At 51.2% G+C, this 21,862-nt stretch overlaps 1 protein-coding gene across 3 annotated transcripts in view; it reads left to right on the forward strand.

The window, feature by feature from the left end:
• The window catches only part of STK24 (serine/threonine kinase 24), a 112,915-nt gene that overhangs the window by 12,879 nt on the left and 78,174 nt on the right, over positions 1-21,862 (forward strand). For 2 of the 3 annotated variants that reach the window (XM_004746112.3, XM_045081390.1), the window contains exon 1: positions 15,909-15,959. The exons of the other annotated variant lie outside the window; for it this stretch is intronic. In XM_004746112.3, the coding sequence (XP_004746169.2) occupies positions 15,924-15,959 (36 nt within the window). In that variant the 5' untranslated portion in view covers positions 15,909-15,923. Of the gene's footprint in view, positions 1-15,908; positions 15,960-21,862 lie in introns of those variants that run through there. 3 annotated transcript variants of the gene reach the window in all.

The raw sequence follows: 21,862 nt of genomic DNA on the forward strand, positions 1-21,862 counted from the left end.
ATTTGAGGGTGGTTTTGGAAGGAAGGAAGAAGTCTTGATTTTTTTTTTTAAGTCTATTGTAATTTTTCAGAGCTTTTTAATTTTTAATTTTAATTTTATTTTTTTTAAAAGATTTTATTTATTTATTTGACAGAGATTACAAGTAGGCAGGGAGGCAGGCAGAGAGAGAGAGATAGGAGGAAGCAGGCTCCCTGCCGAGCAGAGAGCCGGATGCGGGACTAGATCCCAGGACTCTGGGATCATGACCTGAGCCGACTGCAGAGGCTTTAACTCACTGAGCCACCCAGGCGCCCCACAGAGCTTTTTAAAATGTGTTTTTTGTCCAATATAAGGGTAAATGGTGTATAAGGGTAAATGGATTTAGGAGATGGACTGTGTCAGGAAGGGCATTTTCGAGGTTTGGGCTCCTCTCTTCCCTTAGTCAGTGACGACTTGGGGGTCTTCCTAAAAACAGAGTTTGTGTCATTTAGAGGGCTTCCCTCCGTGTTTTCTCCTTCAAGAAACGGTGAGGTGCTGCTGTGAAGTGAAACTGGGTGCATTTCCTGACCTCACTGTCCTCACACGGGCTGCTTGAATTTGTCCCCAACGCGGGCATGCGTGGTGGTGGTGGTACTCTCCTGTCACGCTCGCAGTTGGAGAGCCACAGCCCCGGGGTGTGACCAGAGGTATCGTGGGACAGAATTCCTTCTCTGCTTAGGCTTGAAGCGGGGTCATGTTTTCAAGTGATCCCCTAGTTTAGAACAGTTTTGAGTTGAAAAGCAGTTTTGTCAAGGATCTGTTTGATCCCTCCCTTTGGATGGATTACTGTGTATGTGGAGCAAAGGTTTCTCAGCCCCCCCCATGTAAATGTAAATGTCTGTGCTCACATATGTGTGCTCATATACAGTATGTTAATTTCTTTCCTCTTCATTGTGATGTGTCAGTAAGTAGCCTTTAAAAACCTTGTGCTGTAACACTCCTAGTTAGAAGCAGTTTATCCTCTTTGTAGGTCCAAAAAGAACAAAGTTTCTGTTTTCTTTTTATCTCCAAAAGGAACAAACCCCTCAACATCCTGAAAAACAGAACGGAAAGTTACCTAAAGTGATAAAATACTGATGAATCGCTAAACCAGGATTACACTCCATATTAATGCACTTGAATTTAAATAAAAATTTGGAGAAGGAGATATAAAAAATGATGAAATATTCTAAGCCCTTTTAAAATGATTAAATTCTCCATATTTTTCTACATGGTTTGTTGCACCGGTTCCTTCTTAGTAGGTTAGCCATAGCGATCAAGGCTGGTTTTGAAATTCCGGGAAAGAGATTCTTCCCTGTGTCCTTTCGTGTCAGGGTCACAATAATTCTGTTCACTTCTGCTGGGGAACCTGTGGCCGTGGAGGCTCTTGGAAGACCGGAGCGAGGGCTTCACTTGCTTACCTGCTGCCGTGTACGAGCACTCCCTCCCAGTCCGGCCATAGTGCCTACGTGTAGTCTACTAAAAAGTTATATGAAATGGGGGGTTGAAGATAGGTACAGAAATGGGAACCCCTTTCTGGGAACACATACTCACTCTAGCCCCCATTAAATCATTTCTAAAGAGGGGCGTGTGGGTGGCTTAGTGGGTTAAAGCCTCTGCCTTCAGCTGGGGTCATGATCTCAGGGTCCTGGGATCAAGCCCCACATCAGGCTCTCTGCTCAGCAGGGAGCCTGCTTCCTCCTCTCTCTCTGCCTGCCTCTCTGCCTACTTGTGATTTTTGTCTGACAAATAGATAAATAAAATCTTAAAAAAAAGTTATTTCTAAAGGAAAGCATGTATGGTGTCAGTACTTGAGTAAAGCTGTTTATGACTTTGCTTATTTTCCAGTCGTCTCTGAACGTACGTACGTTCAGATCTGTAAGAAATCGCACTCATACACAGGTGGTTCTTTTGTATTTTCCATCCAGAAATGGATCATAGGTATCGTCCCCCATTTCTACATTTTTTTTTAAAAGAGATTTTATTCATTTATTTGCCAGAGAGAGAACACAAGCGGGGAGTGGGAAAGGGAGAAGCAGGCATCCAGCCGAGCAAGGAGCCCAATGTGGGGCTCGATCCCAGGACCCTGAGACCATGGCCTGAGCCGAAGGCAGACACCCAATGACCGAGCCACCCAGGCACCCCACCGCGTGGTTTGTTTTAAGGTCTTGACTGACTTAACCTTGCCTCCGTCATGTAAGGCTCCCTCTTCCTTGGGACTCAGAGCTCTGGTCGGAAGCACTATCCTTTTCGTCTCTGCTGGCCGGACAGAGTAACCTTGCCACTTTGTCTTGCTTTTGGAGAAAGAAACAGTAATTCATCACTGTTACTGTTGTTCATGAGTCTTTGTGGTTAATTGTTTTGCTTACATTGATACGCTATAGACCGTTCACCCAGTGGGATGGCAGATAGATGCTGGGCTCCGCTTCCCCTGCCGAGTTGTGTCCCAAACAGAGGACACTGTGCGTGGACTGGGCGCACGTATGCGTGTGTGTGTGTAGCACCTGCACACGCGCGCATGGGCCGGTGTGAGCGGTAACTCAATGGCAGAACCTCTCTCCTTTTGGGCCTCCTTTAGTTAGCTAGTGAAGCGACCCCTCGGCCCCGAGGATGATGAACAGCAGGAAGTCTGCTGGGCTGTACTGTGTTCTTAATTGTTCTTCAGGTGAACACTTTATCTATGTGGTACGTATAAGTATTCTAGCTTTTTTTTTTTTTATTTAAACGATTTTATTTATTTGTGAGAGAGAGTGAGAGTGCACAAGCAGGGGGAGTAGCAGAGGGAGAGGCAGGCTTCCTGCTGAGCAGGGACCCCCCCCCCCCCCCCCCCCCCCCCCGTCTGGATCCCAGGATCCCAGAATCCCAGGACCCCGGGATCATGACCTGAGCTGAAGGCAGGTGCTTAACTGACTGAGCCACCCAGGCACCCCAGTATTCTAGTTGTAGAATAGCTTTTCTATTGTGTGTATTTCTTTTCAGTCTTTTGCTTTAATGAAAAGTTGTAGGTAGCTGGGAAACTGGCAGGACCGTGACCGGTGCAGATATTGTGAGTTGAGATTCCTGCACCAAATGAACCTTCACGCCCGAACAGGACCAGCCTGCTCTTAGCAGTTTCAGAGTATGTACCAGAGGCCCTGTATCCACGGCTCTTCCCGCACATGGTGCCTACGGGAGCAAGGGACTGCTGGCCTCCACGGTGCGGGTGTGGAGGGTGGGCTGCCTCGCTAGCTGCATGGGGGGGGGGCGGGGGGCGGCGCCACGGGCTGAGTTTCTGCACCAAGACTGGGGTCGACCCCCATCCCTTTATGGCGTCCTGCCCGCTGGTTTCAGATCAGCGTCAATCTTTCCTCCAAAGGAGTTAGGAAAAACTTGTTTTCTCAGAGACTTGGGAGTTTTGGAACCTCGAATAAGGGACATGGACCTGTAACTACCAACTTTCTACCATATGTACATTTTCCTGAATACAGAAATTTGAGAACTAGAAGGCAGTGATCGGAGAATCTAGCATTACGGAGTTCCGCTGGAACCTGTTGGCCTTTTCTCTTCATTCAAATTTAAAAACTTCTTTATTGTACAATTGATCATCCTTAGTTGTTTAGCTCTTGTGAGCGCAGACACAGAAGTGAGTGTTGTTGGACAGATGCACAATTACTGAGGGGGAGGAAGTGTTGTCAGACCCTGTGTCTCAAGGTCTTTGCTATTTATAGCTGAAACATGGTGTCGACTGGCCTCTTGGCTTGTGGTATTGAAACAGAAACATTTATAAGGCTATATTGATATTTTGATTATAATTTAGTGCCAGGATCCTACCACTGTTACCATTTGTTGCAAGCCGAAGCAAAATTTCTCATGTGTCAGAGAAAAAGTTTAAAATACGGACATTGCCCCAGTGCATGTCAAATTGGGTTTTTAAGTTTGTCAGTTAGAAGTCCGGCATGTTTTCGTCTAGAAACGAGTTTAGAAATGGTGGTTAAGTTGTGAGGCTATGCTAGAAAAGCCTCACCGACCTACAATTTAAGGGTCACGTTCCTGGTTCCGGAGGCAGGAAGCCAGTTGGTGTAAGAGGGCTGGGGGAGAAGGAAGCATTTTTTTTCCTTTTCTTGGTCTAGGGCTGGCCCTGGGCAGCATTGCCGAGCTCAGGGGGCTCTCCGGCAGGTTGCTGGCCCTCACTGTCCTGCCCAGTCCCTGTCTCCACCCGTGGAGGCCTTCTTGGTACCGTGGCTCTGGTGTGAGATTTCTTGACCGCGTCCGTGGCAGCAGGTTTCAGTCGTTCCCAGTTAAAATTCCGACTCCTTCTTTTAAAGCCAATTTTAGCTAGATTTGGGAAAGCCTCTCCACTAGTTGATGTATAAGTAGTAGTCGTTGATTCCAGGAAGAAAGTGCATTGCTCTGAATAAATACCTAAAATGCAGAGTATCAGGCAGTGAAAGGTTGAAGGCCTGTGTAGGAGAGAGCGTCTGTGCCACGCCCCATGCCTGCTGCTGCTGGAACTTGGAAGACAGATGCCAAGCCCTGTCTTCAGGGGGCGTATGTCCTGATAGCAGGGCACGTGTATGAGCCCGCGTCGGTGGGACGAAGGCAGCTGCAGGAGCGTAAGGCACAGAGGTAGCATAGAGGAGACAGTCACGAAATACCAGAGGTGGCACTTTGAAAATCGATCAAGGAAATGATGCCTGAGCTCTGTTCTGGAAGATTTTTTAAAGGCAAAAAGAATCTAGACAGATTAGAGTGTTCAAAATCGTAAGAGTTTTTTTTTTTTCCCCCTCTAAAATAGCATGAAGTTTGGAAAAGTGCAAGGAATTCACTTTTGTTCGACATGAAAGGGAAAGGAAGGAGAACAAGAGACAGGAATTGAAGAGGTCGTCAGGGACCAGATCATAAAGGACCATGCTGAGTGGTCGGGGCTGCAGCCTATTAGGTAAAGCAGAATTTCCAGGAAAGTTTGCAGCTGCAGACGGAGACCACTTTTGGATTTTAACAGCTTGCCTGGTGCCTGGGCTAGGAGACCCTTGCCACCTCGGGTGTGCCACTAGGGGGACTGGACTGGGGCATCCCCGGCTGGGTAGGGAGAAGAGGAATTCCAGAGGGTAGGTGGAATGGGCTGGATTTGGTAGGGGTGGCAGTGGAGGGAGAGGGGGTCCGAGGGGAGCCTCTAGGGTTCTGGCTGGGGCGTGTGGATGAATGAATGGAGGGGCCCCTGAGATGATGGGCCTGTGGAGGCGAGGTAGGAGATCTGTGTCTATTTCAGATGCTGGAATGTAGGAGGAGGGAAGGAATAGGTGGTTTCCCATCTGGGTCTGGAGCTTGGGGGAAGGGTCTGGATGAGGAGGGACGGAAGCTGGGACTTACTAATAAGTAGGTCATCAGTGGTGGTTAGCAGTACAGGCGTGAGCGCGGTGAAGAGGGTGTTGAAAAGCCACGAGCCCGCGTAGGATCTTGCTTCCGGACGCCTGGACGTTCCGCCTGCCTGCTTTTCCCTGTGAGCCGTGCTCGGAGCTCTGCCAGCTGCTCAGCAGGGCATTGCGGTCCGAGGCCGCAGGGCGGAAGGGTGGGTGTTAGTCTGTTCCCTGGGGGCAGGGTTCACAAACTGATTGCTCTGTAGTCTAGAGCAGCTCCTAGTCTCTTGGGTGGCAGGGCGTTTCTTCTGACACACGTTTTATTACGTTAAATCCTATGCCAGAACTCCAAGTACCTAGTCCTCAAAATATGCTGACTTTTGACCCTGAATCTCCCTCCTGGGTGGTTTACTGGATGTGGCCGCTGAAGTGGACCAGAAAGCAGCCGGAGAGCAGAATTTAATGAGGACGTTCAGACATTTTGGTTTGGTTACACCTGCAGAGATCAGTGGGGAAGCCTCTAGATTAACTCGACCAAATGAGCTTTCGTTTAGCCCAGAAGGTTGAAGGGGAGGTCCCTGCCGGGCTCCTGACTGCACCCGGTCCGACGGGGAGGAAAAGTCAGGAAGAAGGAAGGCAGTGATGGGGTGGGTCGTGTCGGGCGATGGCGCTGTTGCAATCATTTTCTTTAGTGTGTGCACGTGAAGCGTGCCAAAGCACTGGTTTTTGACAAGAAATGGATTTTGGAGTTGTATCTTGTTGGTTTACTTCCAGTTACTCTCCAAGAAGCAGGATGTTTTAAATAACTTGGGAGCCTGGAGAGGACAGTTCCTACAACTTGGGGTAGATGGGAGCTGCTGAGTTTGCGTCGCTGGTTTTGCCAGAGCTAATTTCAGTACTTGGAGTGGAAGGGCCCGTTGTGCTCGGTGAAGAGCTGTGGGTGTCCCGGGTCTTGGGGCGGTGGGGGCTCTCTGGGGGCGGTACCTGGAGCGATGAGGATACTCCTGTCGACAACAGAATTGAGCAGAGGGTACGCAGACTTCTGTATACTCTCAATGTCCCCCCTCCGCCCCGCCCCTGATTATGTTGGTTCCGATCAATGAGCCTACATTGATGCCTCATTATCATCAGAAGTCCGTGGTTTGTGTCACGTGGTTCACCCCTGTCGCACTCTCTGTCGGTTTTAACAAATACGTGAGGACATGTGTCCACCCTTAACAGTGTGCAGAAGAGTCTCACTGCCCAGAAAATCAGTGTGGGTCTTTTAAAAACATGTCCTTTTGGTTCTACTGGAATATTTTTTTACCTGTACACCATTTTTCCTCCCGTTTTTTTACTCTCTGACTTGACCAGAGTAGTTTTCTCTTGGTACGGGGGAGCCTGGGTTGCCCTTGGTCGTCTCCGTCCTTATAAAAGCTGTGTGCACTTGGGGTTCTCGGGGTGCACGTATCCCAAATGATGTCTTGAGAAGTTAGTGGCTCTTGGCAGCCATCCAGGAACCAGACAAGGGAGGATTTTTTTTTTTTAAGACTTTATTTATTTGATAGCGAGGCAGCAAGAGAGGGAACACAAGCACAAGCAGGGGGAGTGGGAGAGGGTATGAGCAAGGGGCCTGAGGCGGGGCTGGATCCAGCATCCCGGGGGGCCATGACCCGAGCCAGACACCCAGCGACTGAGCCACCCAGGCGCCCCGCAAGGGAAGGTTCTAGCAGGGCCTCCCTCCACAGCTCGTCGTTGGCTCCCTGCTCCTCCAGTTCTGAGACTGTGGAGTTGAAAAGCGTGTATCCGCACTGAACGCGGGGGAGGCTCGCACCTCCTCTGAGTAGCTCTTCTTTTCGTTTCAATCCCTAAAATTTCCGTCTTCCCGTCTTTTCCCAGCTGGGTCAAGGGGAAGGCGAAGGCCATTTCGCCCCAGAGTTGGAATAGGTGCTCTTAGGCTTCAGAGCCCCCCAACTCCACTGACTTCTGCCTGTGCTGAGGCTCTGCGGAGCTGCCCCACACTGTTGACCTGGCCTTAGCGTCTCTGATGTGTCTGATACCAGTTTGGTCCTTTGGGTCTGAACCCTTTCCTATAACCCAGCTCCTGTGGAAGGCTGTTGGGAATTGTAAGGAGGGAAAAATTAACTGCACGTGGTTTCCCCCTCCAATCCCCCTAGACTAACGTAAGGACTCCATTAAAAAAACAAGCTATTACAAATTTTAATTTAAAATATTACAGAAGTAAACATAACTAACTGTAAAAAAAAAATCAGTACAGAATTGTATGGTTTTATCCCTCAGGGTAACTAATGTTGAACGTAAGGATTCTGTGTTTGCCTTAATTGCAAAGGGTTGTTCACTCTTCTACATTGAGAACTGAAGGAGAAGGCTGGGAATGCCATTTATTTTTTCCTCCTTATCACAGCAGTTCTATCGGAAATGTCACCAACCTCTAACCAAGACCCCTTAAGCCATCCAGTTTCTGCCAGCACTTAAGTGCTTTCCATACTCCTGATGAGACATGATACTCATTCTTCAACCAACAGAGATTGACTGGATGTCTGCTGTGTTTCTAGGACCCTGCTAGAGGCCGGGGAAGTAGATGAGGTTTGCCTGCTGTCCGTAATGCTCTCGCAGCCCGTTGCCCGCAGACATTCCGGCAGCCCAGCAAGCGCCCGGAGTATAGGGTGATACTAATCAAAGTGGATGAAAAGAAAGGAGCCTTCCTGGAGGAGGTGGCCTTGGGCATACATATAAGTAGTTCTTTAAGGTGCTAGTGGGTAAAGAGCATTCGAGGCAGATAGGATCTTGTCATGGAATTGGCTGTAATTTGGGATAACTGTTGTAGATCAGTTAAGTGAAGGTTTTCCCCTACCCGAGAAAATGAGGAGGAAAAGGTATTAGAGAGATTTCAGTTTGGAATAGGATAAAAGTGCTAAGAAAAGAAAGGTGAAGTCTGGGGGGTTCAAGTCTGGTGGGGTCTCCTTCATGGATTGGGTCATCCAGATTATGCAGCAGTGGCCTGAAGTGACTTTGGTGGCCTCTTAATTTATCTCTGACTGGCTTGAGGGACACATAGCAAGGAGAGATTGGAGACCTAGGTAGGTCTTGATTTCTATAGGCTGGCCCCAGTATATTCCATTTCTAAAAGTTGACCTTAATCTTCATTCCTGATTCAGAGGAATGGTTTGTTGTTAATTTTTTTTTTAATTGGGCTAAATGCACACGGAAGCACGGGGGAGGGGGGCGGTATAGATGGTTTCGCTTTATTTTGTGTGCTTAGGGCCTTTGGAACGAAGCAAAAATACCTGCAGGGGCGCCTGGGGAGGGGCTCAGTGGCTCAGGTCATGATCCCAGAGTCCTGAATGGAGCCCCGCGTCGGGTTCCCCGCTTCTCCCTGCCTCTGTGCTCTCCCTCCTCCTCACTCTTTCAAATAAATAAAATCTTTAAATGTATATGAGTGTTTTTACCTTTGAGCCAAGAGCTTTGGGCGGGCTTCCCCTGGGGGAGGCTGGCTGTGGCCGCGAGCTCGGCCGGGAGCTCGGCGGGAGGCCCGCGTGCGGGAAGGCGCGGACGGGTTCCGCGGACGGGTTCCGGGGACGGGTTCCGGGACGGTTACCCGTGGCGGGCGGGGGAGACGCCGCGAGGGAAGGAGGCAGCTGCTGTGTAATCAGGGCAGAAGAAACAAGGAAGGGTTGCCTTCTCTCTCTGACAGAGTCCCCTCCGGCGGCGACGTCGGTGTCAGCGACGAGTCGCGCGCAGGGCGAAGACCCCTCTGTGGCGGGGGAGGCCGGCCGCCTCGGAGCCGGCGCCGCGGGGCGGCGCGCGGGGCAGCTTCGGGCCGCGGCGTCGGGCTCCTCGGCCGGAGAGGGGTCGGCCGGGCCCTCGCTCGGCCTGTGGGGAGCTGAAGACTCTTCAGAGGGTTGGCGCGAAAGAGTCGCTCAACCTGAAACCTTGGTGCGTCGCAGCGGCGGTCGCCGCTCTCGGGGCGGAGTCGCGGCCGGAGTTGGGTGAACAGTCCGGGTGCAGAGGCCCCGCGACCCTGCGCGACCCCCTGCGCGACCCCCTGCGCGACCCCTGCGCGACCCCTGCGCGGGCTCCGGGGGGCGGGGGCTTCGCCGAGCGCTCCGGACGCCTGTGGGAGGCCGGACGGTGGACGGAATAGGTGACCAAGTAGATGAAGTCGTTCCTTCGGTTTTCAGAGGGAAAGCGGTGGCCGGAGGGGGCGTCGTGGCGCGTGCCCAGGGCTGCTGTGTGATCTGAGGCCGACCCCTGGGGACCCCTGGGGCCGGGTCAGCGCCGGGACGCTCCCGGAGGCCTCCTCCCATATCCGGCCTTTGGCTGCAGTGGACCGGGTGCCTGTCGTTTGTCGTCCGCGTTCCCGCCGCGGCGCATTCGCGACTCAGAGGAAAGAGGCACCTAAGGCTTCGGGTCAGACTGATGGGAACACGAGGACGTTTGTCATATGCCAGCTTGAAAACTTCCAGTATATGATTCTCAGGAAACCGCAGTATGTACGCCTCTGTCTCCTCTTTGATGAACACTTGGGCCGGCAGAGGCACGGAATGAGTGAGAAACGGAAAGGGTTTGAACCCACCCGCCTCTGGCCGTGGGCACCATCCTTACGCTGTGGTTCTCCAGTGCATTTGCCTCCTGGACTGCAGCGTGAGGCGTTTCTGCTCGGTTCTCCAGGGAGAAATTGGTGTCCAGCCCCACAACGGGCCCCACCTCCTCTGAGCGCTTTGCAGCCCACTGTTCGGTATGGGGAATAAACCCCGTCTGGGATGGGTTTATTGGGGTATTTGATTGGATACGGGATTGAGGCTGTGGTACTGAGGTATAGAGAAGGTGACTTGTACATGTTGTGCATTTGTTCAGTTTGCACGGTTGGTAATAAGGCCAAGGTTTCTGGGTTGAGAGCTGAATACGTATGGGGGCCTTGCAGAGGAAACAGTGATTTGCAATGAAAGATCGCCCCTTCCCCTCCGCAGGGGCCTACTTGTGCAGGAGTCCGTGAAGAGGAGTCAGTACAAATACTGGGAAAACAGCACAGCCTGCTCTCTGCTCACTTTAATTTAATTTAATTAATTTTAAAAGATTTTCTTTATTTATTTGACAGGGAGAGACACAGCGAGAGAGGGAACACAAGTAGGGGCAGTGGGAGAGGGAGAAGCGGGCTCCTCACTGAGCAGTAAGCCCGATGTGGGACTTGATCCCAGGACCCTGGGATCCTGACCCGAGCCAAAAGTGGATGCCTAATGACGAAGACACCCAGGTGTCTCTCTCTGTTCACTTAAAAAAAAAAAAAAGATCTTTTCAATATCATCTATCTTTCTTTCTTTCTTTTTTGTAAAGCTGTCATTTATTTATTTGAGAGAGAGTGAGAGAGAGCACAAGCCGGGTTAGGGGCAGAGGGAAAGGGAGAAGCAGACTCCCCGATGAACAGGGAGCCCAACACTGGGCTCGATCCCAGGACCCCGGGACCATGATCTGAGCGGAGCACACACGCTGAACTGACTGAGCCACCGAGTTGCCCCTACATATTTTCAACATTAAAAAATCATGCCTTAACTAAGTCTGGGAAGAAGGGGAGCAGAGGCGTTAGAGGGCCTCCGAGATCAAGGTGGGAATGACTCTAAAAGCGTTCCTGTGGCAACGTGCAGAGTTGTGCGTTCTGTCCCTTTTCAGTTGAGAAAACCCATCTTCTTCGCTCTTTTTGAGCGGCTGTTTGATTCTCTGTCGACCCCTTTTTGGAAGCGGGAGATAGGAGTCTGACGTCCTGTGATAGAGGCTGTGCCATCTGCATCGCTGGGATTGGAGGTAGGAAGAGCTGTTGTGGGCGATAGTTAGGAGCAGGAGCGGCTGCCTGTGGTGGGGTGCGTGGGAGGAGGCCAAGGAGGAGGACGGCAGGTGGACACCGACTTACTGAGCACCTGGTCCCTGGGAGCGCTGGAGCTGGCCGGAGAGTGGAAGAAGGTCTCTGTTCGCCACATTCTTGGCAAAATTGGTCCCCTTGCAGCAACCTCCTCCATGTTCAGGCTTTTGGACAGATCTTATGATATTCGTCATTAAAAGAAAGCAAAACCAAAAATAACAGCAAGTCCTTTGTAAAATGAGTTACTCCGGTGTTTAACGTGTAGTGAGAAGAAGGTCAGTAGGCCTTTGACGGCAGAGGGTCTTTTTGTGTATGGCTCTCTGGGATCTGGGGCGTATCTGGTAGGAGAACCTGGCGTTGTGGGATGGGGTGAGCAGGGCCCCGTGCGGGCCTGCCCTCTATCAGGTGTCCTTTAGAAAGCGGCATTGTACTCATCGCCCGGCCCCCCTACCAGCGTTACTTTGCCAGACCTTGTTCTCTGGCTGAAAGTGCGGGTCCACATGTAATGAAACACGCTGTCCTTTAAACTGAATGATTTTGCACATTGAAGCGATTTCTTTCATTCTTTGGTGAAACCTAGGATGACAAAGATTTTAAGAGTATTGAATCACATCCGTATCTTAAGAAATTCCTGTGATTTTTCCAATTTCTTTAAACTTCCATGTTTCCTTTTTAGCTTTGGAAGAAAATTTAAACAGGCTTGAAAATAAATGCAAATACAGGAGAAATTAAGTTTTTTTCCAGATGATTTATTTATTTTAGTATTTTAGTTTTGTTTATTGGTTCTTCTTCTGGAGAGAATTGTTTAATAGAAATGCAATAGTTATAGTGTTTGGTATAATACAGTTCAGGATGTTTAATCTATTATAGAAGCACGTTTGCTGCTTTTAGCTTCTTGATCATTGTCCAGATTGATTTAGGGTAATGGATTAGAGATGTCTGAAAACTGACCTTTTGTAGCCAGAATGGTTTGAGCCAAGAATTTGGGACCATAAACTTAAGATCTTCCTGAAGTCAGTTTGGCCTTTTAAAAAAAAAAAAATGTTCTCAAAAAAGAGTCTTTCAGTGTATGTCATGTTTATATGTGTTTGTTAAAAATGGAAGCGTTGGGGCGCCTGGGGGGCTCAGTGGGTTAAAGCCTCCGCCTTTGGCTCAGGTCGTGGTCTCAGGGTCCTGGGATCGAGTCCCACATCGGGCTCTCTGCTCTGGGGGGAGCCTGCTTCCCCTGCCCCCTCCCCTGCCCGCCCCCCCCCCACCCCGCTTGCCTCTTTGCCTATTTGTGATCTCTTTCTGTCAAATAAATAAATAAAATCCTTAAAAAAAAAATGGAAGTTTTACAGCTCTGCTTTTTCTTAGTATAAATTTGTAAATTAAGCTCATTGGTAACAATTGAGAAAATGCAGAAAAAAACGATTAAAAAGCCCATAAATAACCACTTGTTATTATTTTAGTGTAAAATCCTTCTGAAGTTTTCGGTGAATGTATGTTACGCATCTGTCCCCTCCACACACAGCAAAAATGGAATCTTCTGAATGTACCATCCCATAATGTGCTTTTTCCTGTAAAACGCCGGACCACTTCTCCGTGTCGATGATTCATCATCATTCGGAGCGGCTGCTTGGTATTTCATTGAACGGCCACAGAGCAGTTCCTGAAACTAATCCTACATGGGTATCTGCTTCGGTAGTTGCAACTTAAAAAAAGGAGAAAAGGAAAATGCCAATGACTATACGAATCTGCATCCTTATCTGGCTATTTCCTTGGGATGCGCTAGAAGCGGGAGTTTTATTTGCTGAATTTCAGTTTTAGGCACTGTTGGTGCGCGCACACGCACACGCGCACGCGTACACGCACACGCACGCGGAGTCCTTGTTGCTTCCAGAGCTCGTCCTTTGTGATCACTCACATCTTTTTAGTCCTTCATTTTTAGATGGTGTTTGTTCTCCCTGTCCTTTTTGTTGCAGTTTTCCTGAGTTTTCTGCTTTTAACGTGATGTTTATTTGCATGGCTTTTATTATCTTCAACTGCGGTGGCTACTTTTTTTTGGGGGGGACACATGGGAGTGTCCTATTTTATTTAGGTTTTTTTTTTTTTTAATTAATTTAAAATTCCAGTCAGTTCTCCTGCTTGTCAGGCTGGTTCCAGGTGTGCGATGCAGTGATGCAGCCTTCGACGCCACCCCGCTAGCTTCTCTGAGTCAAGAGAAGTATTTGAAACCTTTCCCCTGTCCCTTGCGAAGTCCTCTGTAGGATGACGTGTCATTTTCGTTCAGCCCTTTGCTTGTTGTATTGCTTGTTCCGCCCGCTCTGCTGAGTCGCATTTCTGCACCGGTCCTCCCGGCTTAGGAGCACTCCGAGGGGCGGGTTCTGTCGGTCGCTGCCGTCTGCCCGGGACCAGGGCTGGTGCAGGGATGCGGGCGCTCCCCTGGACCACTTGCCCATCAGGTCCGCCAGGCCAGGGGTGAGCTCCCTCCTGCCTCCGCTTGCTCTTCCTTGGGGTGACTTGCCGCCCCCCGCGGTGGGCTCCTCTCCCTGGTTGGGGACATGAGGAGGGCTCTGCCACCTCAGAGTCCTGCCCACAGCCTGAGCCCCTGCCCTTCCTAGAGCATCTCATTTTCAGAGAAGCCCCTTCTTGCTGGGGCCCAGCGAGCGGGGGCTGGGCTCAGGCGTCACTGCATCGGGCAGGCAGTCTTCAGGGCTACGGCTGTTCCCCAGTTTCCTTGTAGATGGACTTTTCTTCTCCTTTCATCACCTCCAGTGTGGGTCAGAGGAGAGAGGCGTAAACATGCTGCTCATTTGCCTTCTTCCTTGGCGAGTCTCCTTGCGGTCTCTGTCAGCACGATCGTCCGCGTGATGGATGGGGAGTTAGTGCCCGAATAGTCACCCTTGGCCAGTCTGCCTCACGTGCTGTTCTCCTTGAGCAGAGCACCGAGGAGGACTTGGAGGAAAAGGAAGCTTTTGTGTTGTGCGGGCGCTTATCTGGACCAGTCAGCCGCGCTGGAGACTGAGTCTCCCTGTGCCCGGTAGGGGATGGTTCCCTGCTGGGTGCAGCCCTTTAAAGGCGCCCTGTTTCCTTGAAGCTTCCTCCCACTGAGGGTCTGGATGACATTTACTCTGGATGACATCCCCTCTCGCTGGTGGGAGGACAGTAGCTGGCGCGGCAGGAGCCCTGCGAGCCCGGGTCCTCCCAGGCCGCTCGTGCCACCTCGTGTGGGACAGGAGCAGGACAGCTTCCTGAAGGAGGGGACCTCCCAGAGGTCACCTCCCCGATTCCCTTCGGAGAACTGAGTACTGGAAAGAAGGTAATTTTAAGGAGAAACTTACATTGGCGCAGGATCTCGAATCCTTTGGTGTCCGAAGCAGGTCCTTGTTTGGGCATCCTCTTGATGACCTCAGCACGGTATTTGGTATTTTCAGACTTCACCCTACGAGGGATGGCTGGCATTTCCTGTCACACTGGGGAGGTGCGTCAGTCGGTCAGTCAGTGGTGTCCTTGGGCGCTCGCTGAGGAGTGGAGAGCTCGCTGAGGAGTGGAGAGCCGGCGGCTCTCTGCACTGTCCTGCTTTCCGCTGGCGCCCAAGCCGCTCCGGGGCCTCGCCCACCCTCGCTGGGCTGCTGCTTCTCATCTGCTGTGGGTTAGCAACCTCCCTTAGAGTGTGGGTTGTTCATGGGCCAGAATGTTCTGAGAGGGACTGAGGTCCCCTTCTGTGCAGAGCAGGGGACACGAATTCAGGGCTCAGGGTTCATGACCGTGACCTCTCTTTCTGCGCTTGGAGGCGGAAGGCTTCCTGCTTCCGGAGGGTTGAGGTTTCAAAAATCTGACCTCTGAGTCGGAGTTGGGTTACTATACTGGAACAGTTGTGCGAGCTTCCCTTAAATATAGGCACACTTCACGCAGCACGCCAGCCCCTGGGTCGGGGCAGGGGGCGGGCAACTCTGCTGCCTTATGCATTTGATTTGCCCTTCAAGTGTTTAGTTCTCTTTTTTGGGAATGAGCAGCTCTGTAGTATCCTTGAGTAGGGAAGGATTTCACAGAAGCGGTAATCTTTGGGAGGGGTAGCATGCCTGGCTGTTTCTTCTTATTCATCGGGGCCCAGGGCCCAGGGCCCAGGGCCCAGGGCCCATCTTCCTTCTCTTTTTACCCTTGCTGGCATTTTTGGTGATGTGGCTTTCCCTAACATACAAGTGTTTCCCCTCCTCTGAGAGGATTTGCTACACAGAGGTGCTGGAGAAGCGAGGACCCTGGAAACGGAGTATGTATTCGTCTCAGCAGTGTGAGGTTTAACATGTCCGTTCCTTAATCTGAAGTAGGTGAATTGTCTTGTATGCCGTTTCTGGGGTCTAAGTGGGTGTGAGGGATGACTGTGCTGTTGTGGAACTGACCTAGGATCTGTGAGGTCGGCTCGATTTTAGTTACAATCAGTAAAACGCAGGGCAGGGAGCAATCCTGGAACGATCCTGCTTACTGGTAGAGGTTGGTTTTTTTGACTGTGCAAAGGCTGGTGTGTTGTTTTCCTTAGACTCGCTGCCCTTACCTGGTAGCCAGGAGGGAGTTGGCTGGAATGGGCCTTACTCAGCAGTATTTATTTCGGTTTGCACACCTTCCAGAAGGTTGCTCACTTAAATCCCCATTTATAATATTTGAAAACAGCTGACCCACCGGTCTGTACTGGGCGTGATGGAATGTGGGGCCAGAAATTACGAAATCTGCGAGTTGATGACCGCGTCCCGAAAATAATGCAGTTTTGTGAACACCTTCATTTTCAAGGTGGGGTAAGTAGCCTGTGAGGATTGGAGGAAATTAAATGATTTAATCTTTACCTCTTCAAAAGCCAGGGCAACCACAACACAAAGGTGAGGTGAATTGCCCAAGATCATTAAACAAATATGTGGTAGAGGCAAGACTTGAACCAGTTTGTCTCAAAAGCCCACACCCTTAACCACTACACTTCGCACTTACACCATGAGGAAGTGTATTTTATTTCTCTATTTAACAGCAGATGCTGGTGTCACTTAAACGAGGGAAGGCAGGACACGAATGAATTCTAGGTAGTGTGGAATATGGTAAGCAGTTTGTTTGTACTCCTGCATTATTTTTGCCACAGTACTGGCTGAGAAAAGAAAGACCTTACATTTCAAAGCAAGCTTAACGAGTTCCTCCTTAATAACTATGGTCTGTCGAAACAGCGTCTTCTCAGGTTCTGTTCATGACGGAGAAAATGGCGTAGAGCACAGGCGAGTCCAAAGCTTATCTTACCGCTTTGCTTGCTGTGTCTTTAATCCTCCTGGGACAGTATCTTCTGTATTTATTAAATTGGTTGCTTCTAAGTAAAAAATAAATCTTCCCTGAAAGAAGTTGAGAATTTATTTTAGATTAGAATGTAATTTCCTTGAACCTTCACCTTTTCTGAATCTGATGCTAAAAGCATGCTCTTCTCTACTCACAATCCCAGGAGTTTTCATAGTAATGCCACAAGGAAAACAGAAGAAAACCACCTTTTCTTTTCCTGCCCTGAGCAGACACCCGTGCTGTGCTTCCTGAGTAGGGGCTCAGGATACCTCCAGAGGTGTTGGGGTCGCTTGTGAGTGGCCTGACGCTTCATGGACACTTATGCTCTGTGGCCTGGCTTGGCCTTTGTGTTTGGGGGCAGGTGGGTTGGAAGAGTCGTCGTCAGGGATGTGAAATTTCGGTGAATCAGGAAGCTATGGAAAAACACAAAACTTTCTTGTTTTTGGAAAAAACCACTCCGTGGACACCTCAGCCGGGTGTTCCGCGAGAGGATGAGGTAAGATGGAGTGAGTGGAGTCTGTCCTTGTAGGGCTCACGGTCGTTTGCGGGGACGCAGACGAATATAGGAGTGCAATGTGGGATATTTTTTCTTTGAAACGCTTCTGTGGTTTCCTTTCCATACTGCAGAATGTACTCCCCGGGGTGTATAATTCAGTGATTTTTAGGGACTTGACTGAGTGGTGCAGCCCTCACTGTCAGTCGGTTCAGAACGTGTTCATCCCCCAGTGGGACTCCTCATGCTCACGGACAGTCGGCCTCTGTCCCCCCAGCCCCAGTCCCCTCTGTCTCCATCACTTGGCCTCTTCTGGACACTTCATATAAATGAATTCATCCAGTCTGTGGGTCTTGTGACCGTCTCCTTTGACGTAGCATGGTTTTGAGGTTTGTGATGTGGCCTGTGTGAGTAGCTTGGTCCCTTTTGCTGCTGAATACTGTCCCATTGTAGGGATGTGCCTCATTTCGTCTGTCTATCCACCAGTTGACGGACATCTAAGTTGTCCCCAGTGTTTGGGTACCGTGAATAATACCACTGTGTGTGTCTTTGTGCGAGCCCTCGGGGTTCCAGTTCTCATGGGAGTGGAACTGCTGGGTCATACGGTGGTCTGCTGTTTGATTTTTTCAGAAACTGCCAAACTGCTTCATGAAGTAGCCACGCCGTTTTACATCCCACTAGCAGTTTACCGTAGGAAGGGGCAACATATTTTTAATAGATTAAATAGATTTACCATTGCTTCCATTATAACATGGATACTGTTCCATCAATATGGCAAAACAGAGAAAAACAACCTAACAGCAAAAGCAGTGGTTTCATTCCTTACCCACCCACAGCCATTTCAGGCTTGGCGCCATCGTGACCCACCGTCGAAGAGGTGCGTGCCGCCGAGCATCGTGATTGGAGTGAACGGGACAGAAGTTGAGGACAGCGTGCCCAGGGGTCTGCGGGCCGAGTGCATGTAAACAACTTGTCCTTTCCGTTCTGTTTGGTGGCTGTCAGGGTCTGTGGATTATAACTGTGTGTGTCCTTTTCAGTTACTAAAACCTTCCTCTCAGTCCTCGCCAGCCCTGGGCTCCTGCGTCTCCTCACTTGATTTTCCTTCTGGTAGTTTCTGGAAGTCATGACAGCCTTCGGTACCTTTCCTGAGGTTTTCCGGAGGTTTCCCCGCACAGCTGTGGGGGAGGGACTGAGAGGAGCTTGGGGGCTTGGGTGGCAGGCGGGCCCCTCCTTGAGCCGCTCGTGATCCCGGGACAGGGAGTGTGTCTGTCTTGTGTGAGTGTGTGTGTGTGTGTGTGTGTGTGTGTAAGACACGGGACAGGAAGAGGAGCGGAAGGGTCCTGAGAGGGGCAGAAAGTAAGGCGAGCTAACAGGTGTCCTCTGGAGCCAAAGGTCAACTTAATGTGGGGATAAAGGGACAAGGGATGTGAAATACCACCTGGGCCGAGCACTTGGCTTTCAAGCCCAACGATGTTTAGTTTAATTATAACCTGAAGTCTGGTGTGGTCCTCAGTATGGAGGTTCTGGAAGTGATGAGAATTTGCAAAGGCCCTGTGGGTCAGTGACATTGATGAGAGTGACAGAAAGCCAGTGTCTGCTGTGAAGGAGGTCAGATCTGCAGGGGAGGGTCTGCTGGCACTGAACTTGAGCTGAACCTTGAGCTGTGGAGTGGAGGGACAATGCCGGTAACTCGCACGGCCCGTGCCAGGGCCCTTGGCACCGATGAACTCATCCGACCTCCCACCGCCCTCAGTGCAGGGGCTTTATGTTGTCCTCATGGGCGGAAGAGGGAACAGAGGTCCCCAGCCACTCAGGATCTCATCCCCTGTCCCTTGTCAGAGCCAGAATCCGATCCAGGCAGTCCAGCTGCAGGGTGTGTTCGGTTGAGAGGCAGTGGAAATGGACCCAGAAGAGGACTAGAAATAGTCTTGCTCCTTCTTGCTTCCTGTTTAACTTTGGGTCGCCTTACTTGCGTCCCTTCTGTATAGCTGGGTGGGGGGAGCGATACGAACTGATGGCACTGTTCAAGGCAGAGCGTGCCCTGGACCAGAGGGAGAGCTGGCCTGGGCTGGAGACATCTCACGCCTGCTTGAACCTGGTTGTGTTTGCTATTCGAGAGCGCAGGAAGGTAAGTAGATCTTCCCCCTTCTAAAGAGTCATACCCGGGAGCATTGTTCTGACCGGAACCCTGCCCTGGGGCCGGGGCCCAGAAAGCTTTCCATCACTGGCACCAACTGTAAAAATAAATATGCTTAACAGGTAGCCTGGTCCATGTGAGGCGGGTTTTTAGGGGTCACAGTGTAGGGTAATAGGACTTCGGCTTTAGAGCTAAACGCTGTGCCTTCTGGCACTGTGTCCCCGGGGAAGTAACAGACTTTGCCGGCCTCCATCTTCTCCCCCGTGGGAGTGTCTTCGTCCGAGGGCTGGTGAGATGATGGACAGGCGCGTTGGGTTGGGAAACGAGGGCCGGAGAAGGGGCGTGGCGGGGTCCGTTGCTCGCTTCTGCCCAGGGATGCCTGGCCGTGACTTCTGAGGTCCCAGACGGCTCCTGTCCTGCCCTGGGCACTGGTCCTGGGTCCCTTTGGTGGGATCAGGCAGCCTTACCAGCATGCAGGCGGGGGACAGAGTCTACTCTCTTGGTGGTATGGCCTGGGGATGGGCAGACTCCAGCTGCCCTGGGCTCACTTTGTCAGCTCATGAGCTAAGACGGTTTTTCCATTCATAAAGAGTTGTTCAAAGAAAGAGAAGAGGAATGAGCCACGGAGACTGGCGGACGCAGCCGAGGTGTTGGCTGTCTGCTCCTGGAGAGGTTTTCTGCCCTTGCTCAAGCACAGGCCACGCAGGCCTCAGCCCTCCCGAGCATCGCCCAGGACAGCCAACCTGGTGCTTGTCTTCCTGGCCGGTCGTGGCGGCAAGACTTCTGAGCAGTGTGAGACGCGCCACCCCCCACCCCGGGAGAGAGGAGCGCTCTGTGATCCCCTCGGTTCCCTGGTGGGCGGGAGGCAGGTTTCCTGCTTGGGCCGAATCAGCCTTGCTCATTGCCTTGGCAGTTTTATTTCATCTGTTTTCTCCTTAATGCCTCTAAAAGCTGAGGATTTTCAGGTAAAGGAAATGTGACCATTGATTGAAATATAAATACACCTAAATTGTTTGGTCTGCCTTTTGGAATAGTCCGAACCGGAGCTTCCTGATACTTGCTACTGTAAGCTTTTGTCAAATACGGGAAGGCGAGTTCACCTGCAGGGAACGGGGGGCAGGGGGGCATCCGATTGTGCTCCTTCTGCTGATGGTGGCGTTCTGTTGTGATCACCCGAGGGCACACCTTGCCTGCTGGGTTCCTCTCCCCAGCCGTCCTGCGGAGCGCACTTCCCCACACAGAGGCTGACCCTTGATGCATAGACAGTGGGGCTGAGCCCCCTGACTGGCTGCAGGGGCCCGCGTGCCCGTGACTTACCTACAGTACCCAGGTGCCCTCAGCTGCCTCACAAGGGTCATGTTCGCTTTCTCCTGCTGTGGCTGTGAGGTCTGGAAAGGCCCAGTTAGGAAGACCGCCCTGCACAGAGCCTTTGAGTGCGGGGGCTCTGGAAGTGGGGGTGCCTGTTGTTTGTCAGTGCTTATTGTAGGGTACAGTCTGAAGCTCTTCCAGGGCATGCATGTATCTTTGGGGGGGGGCGGTTAATAAGGGAGGTGGCAGCGTTCATTTCTCTGGGAGCTCTGTCATCTCTTTGGGATGCATTCTGTGTTTTTCATCACCTGCTTGCCCGATAGAACTGGCCTGGTTTCCGTCTTTGCCTGCGTGTCTGGGGCTGCTCATCATCCCGGAGACACCCCAGGCCTTCCTGTGTCAGCGGCGAGCCTTCCATGGAAGAAAAGGGTGCCCGGCAACCCCTGCAGGGGCTCAGAGGGCTGGACTTCGTGGGGCCTATGGGGCCCAGAAGCTCAGTCCTGCTGTGACTTGCACTGTTCGTGACCTTGGGCAAGTCGGAGCCCCAGGCCCGGGTGTCCTCCTCCCTGTGTTGTCAGTGAGTGGTGAGGGCGGGTGAGGCTTTGGCACCCAGCAGGCAGGCAGAGCCTTAGAGCCGTTTGCTCGGTGTGTGCTGAGAGAGCTTGCAGCCAAGGGACGGTCCTTCCAGCCCGGGCCCTCTCCCTCCCTGGCCCTTGGGTCCCCGCTGTCGCTCCTTCTCTCGCCGGAGCTCTGATGGCACAGAGCTGCAGACGCTGGTTTCCTGTAAGGTGGTGTGCGCGGGTGTGTGTATGTGCGTTTGTGTGTGTTATTAGAGACTGAGGCCAAAACAGTGAATTCAACTGGGGGGGAGAAGTCATTTTATTCTCTTAATTATAATATTTTTCTAAAAAACTTGCATTTGTGAGTTTAAAACTTAAGCAATTTCTACCGAACACATCCCGTTAAAGATAGTAGATCCTGGTATGAGGATCCCCTAAAGCTCCTGCCGGTGTGCGTCTGTAGGTCTAGACATCTATATTCATAGGGTTTCACATCCCTTTCTCTCAAAAAAAATTTTTTTTCTTGCCAAATACTGTAGAGTATTTACTGAGTTTCTTCTAGATTATGGGGCTGTTGTGGGGTTGAGCCGAAGTGTACAGTATGGGGGAAATGCGTTGGCCAAGCCAGATTGTGGGGTGGGCACGTTGGAAGGGCTTCAGAGAGCTCAGGTGGGGAAGCCGGGGCTGCCGCTGAGGGCAGGAGGTGCTGTGCTCAGGAGCCAGGCCCGGGGCGTCCCCTGTGCTGCCCCGTGTATTTACTGCAACGAGGAGAGAGCAGATTTCTACAGACCCGGGACTTCGGCCTCGCATTACAAATTGATCTTCCATCGGTTAGTGAGGAATGAGGCTTCTCTTTCTTTTGAGGATTGGAAAACTGTCCGTTCTTTG

This window comes from Mustela putorius, unplaced genomic scaffold, assembly GCF_011764305.1.
Source record: "Mustela putorius furo isolate JIRA1106 unplaced genomic scaffold, ASM1176430v1.1 tig00000551_pilon_pilon_pilon, whole genome shotgun sequence".
Classification (NCBI taxonomy): Eukaryota; Metazoa; Chordata; class Mammalia; order Carnivora; family Mustelidae; genus Mustela; species Mustela putorius.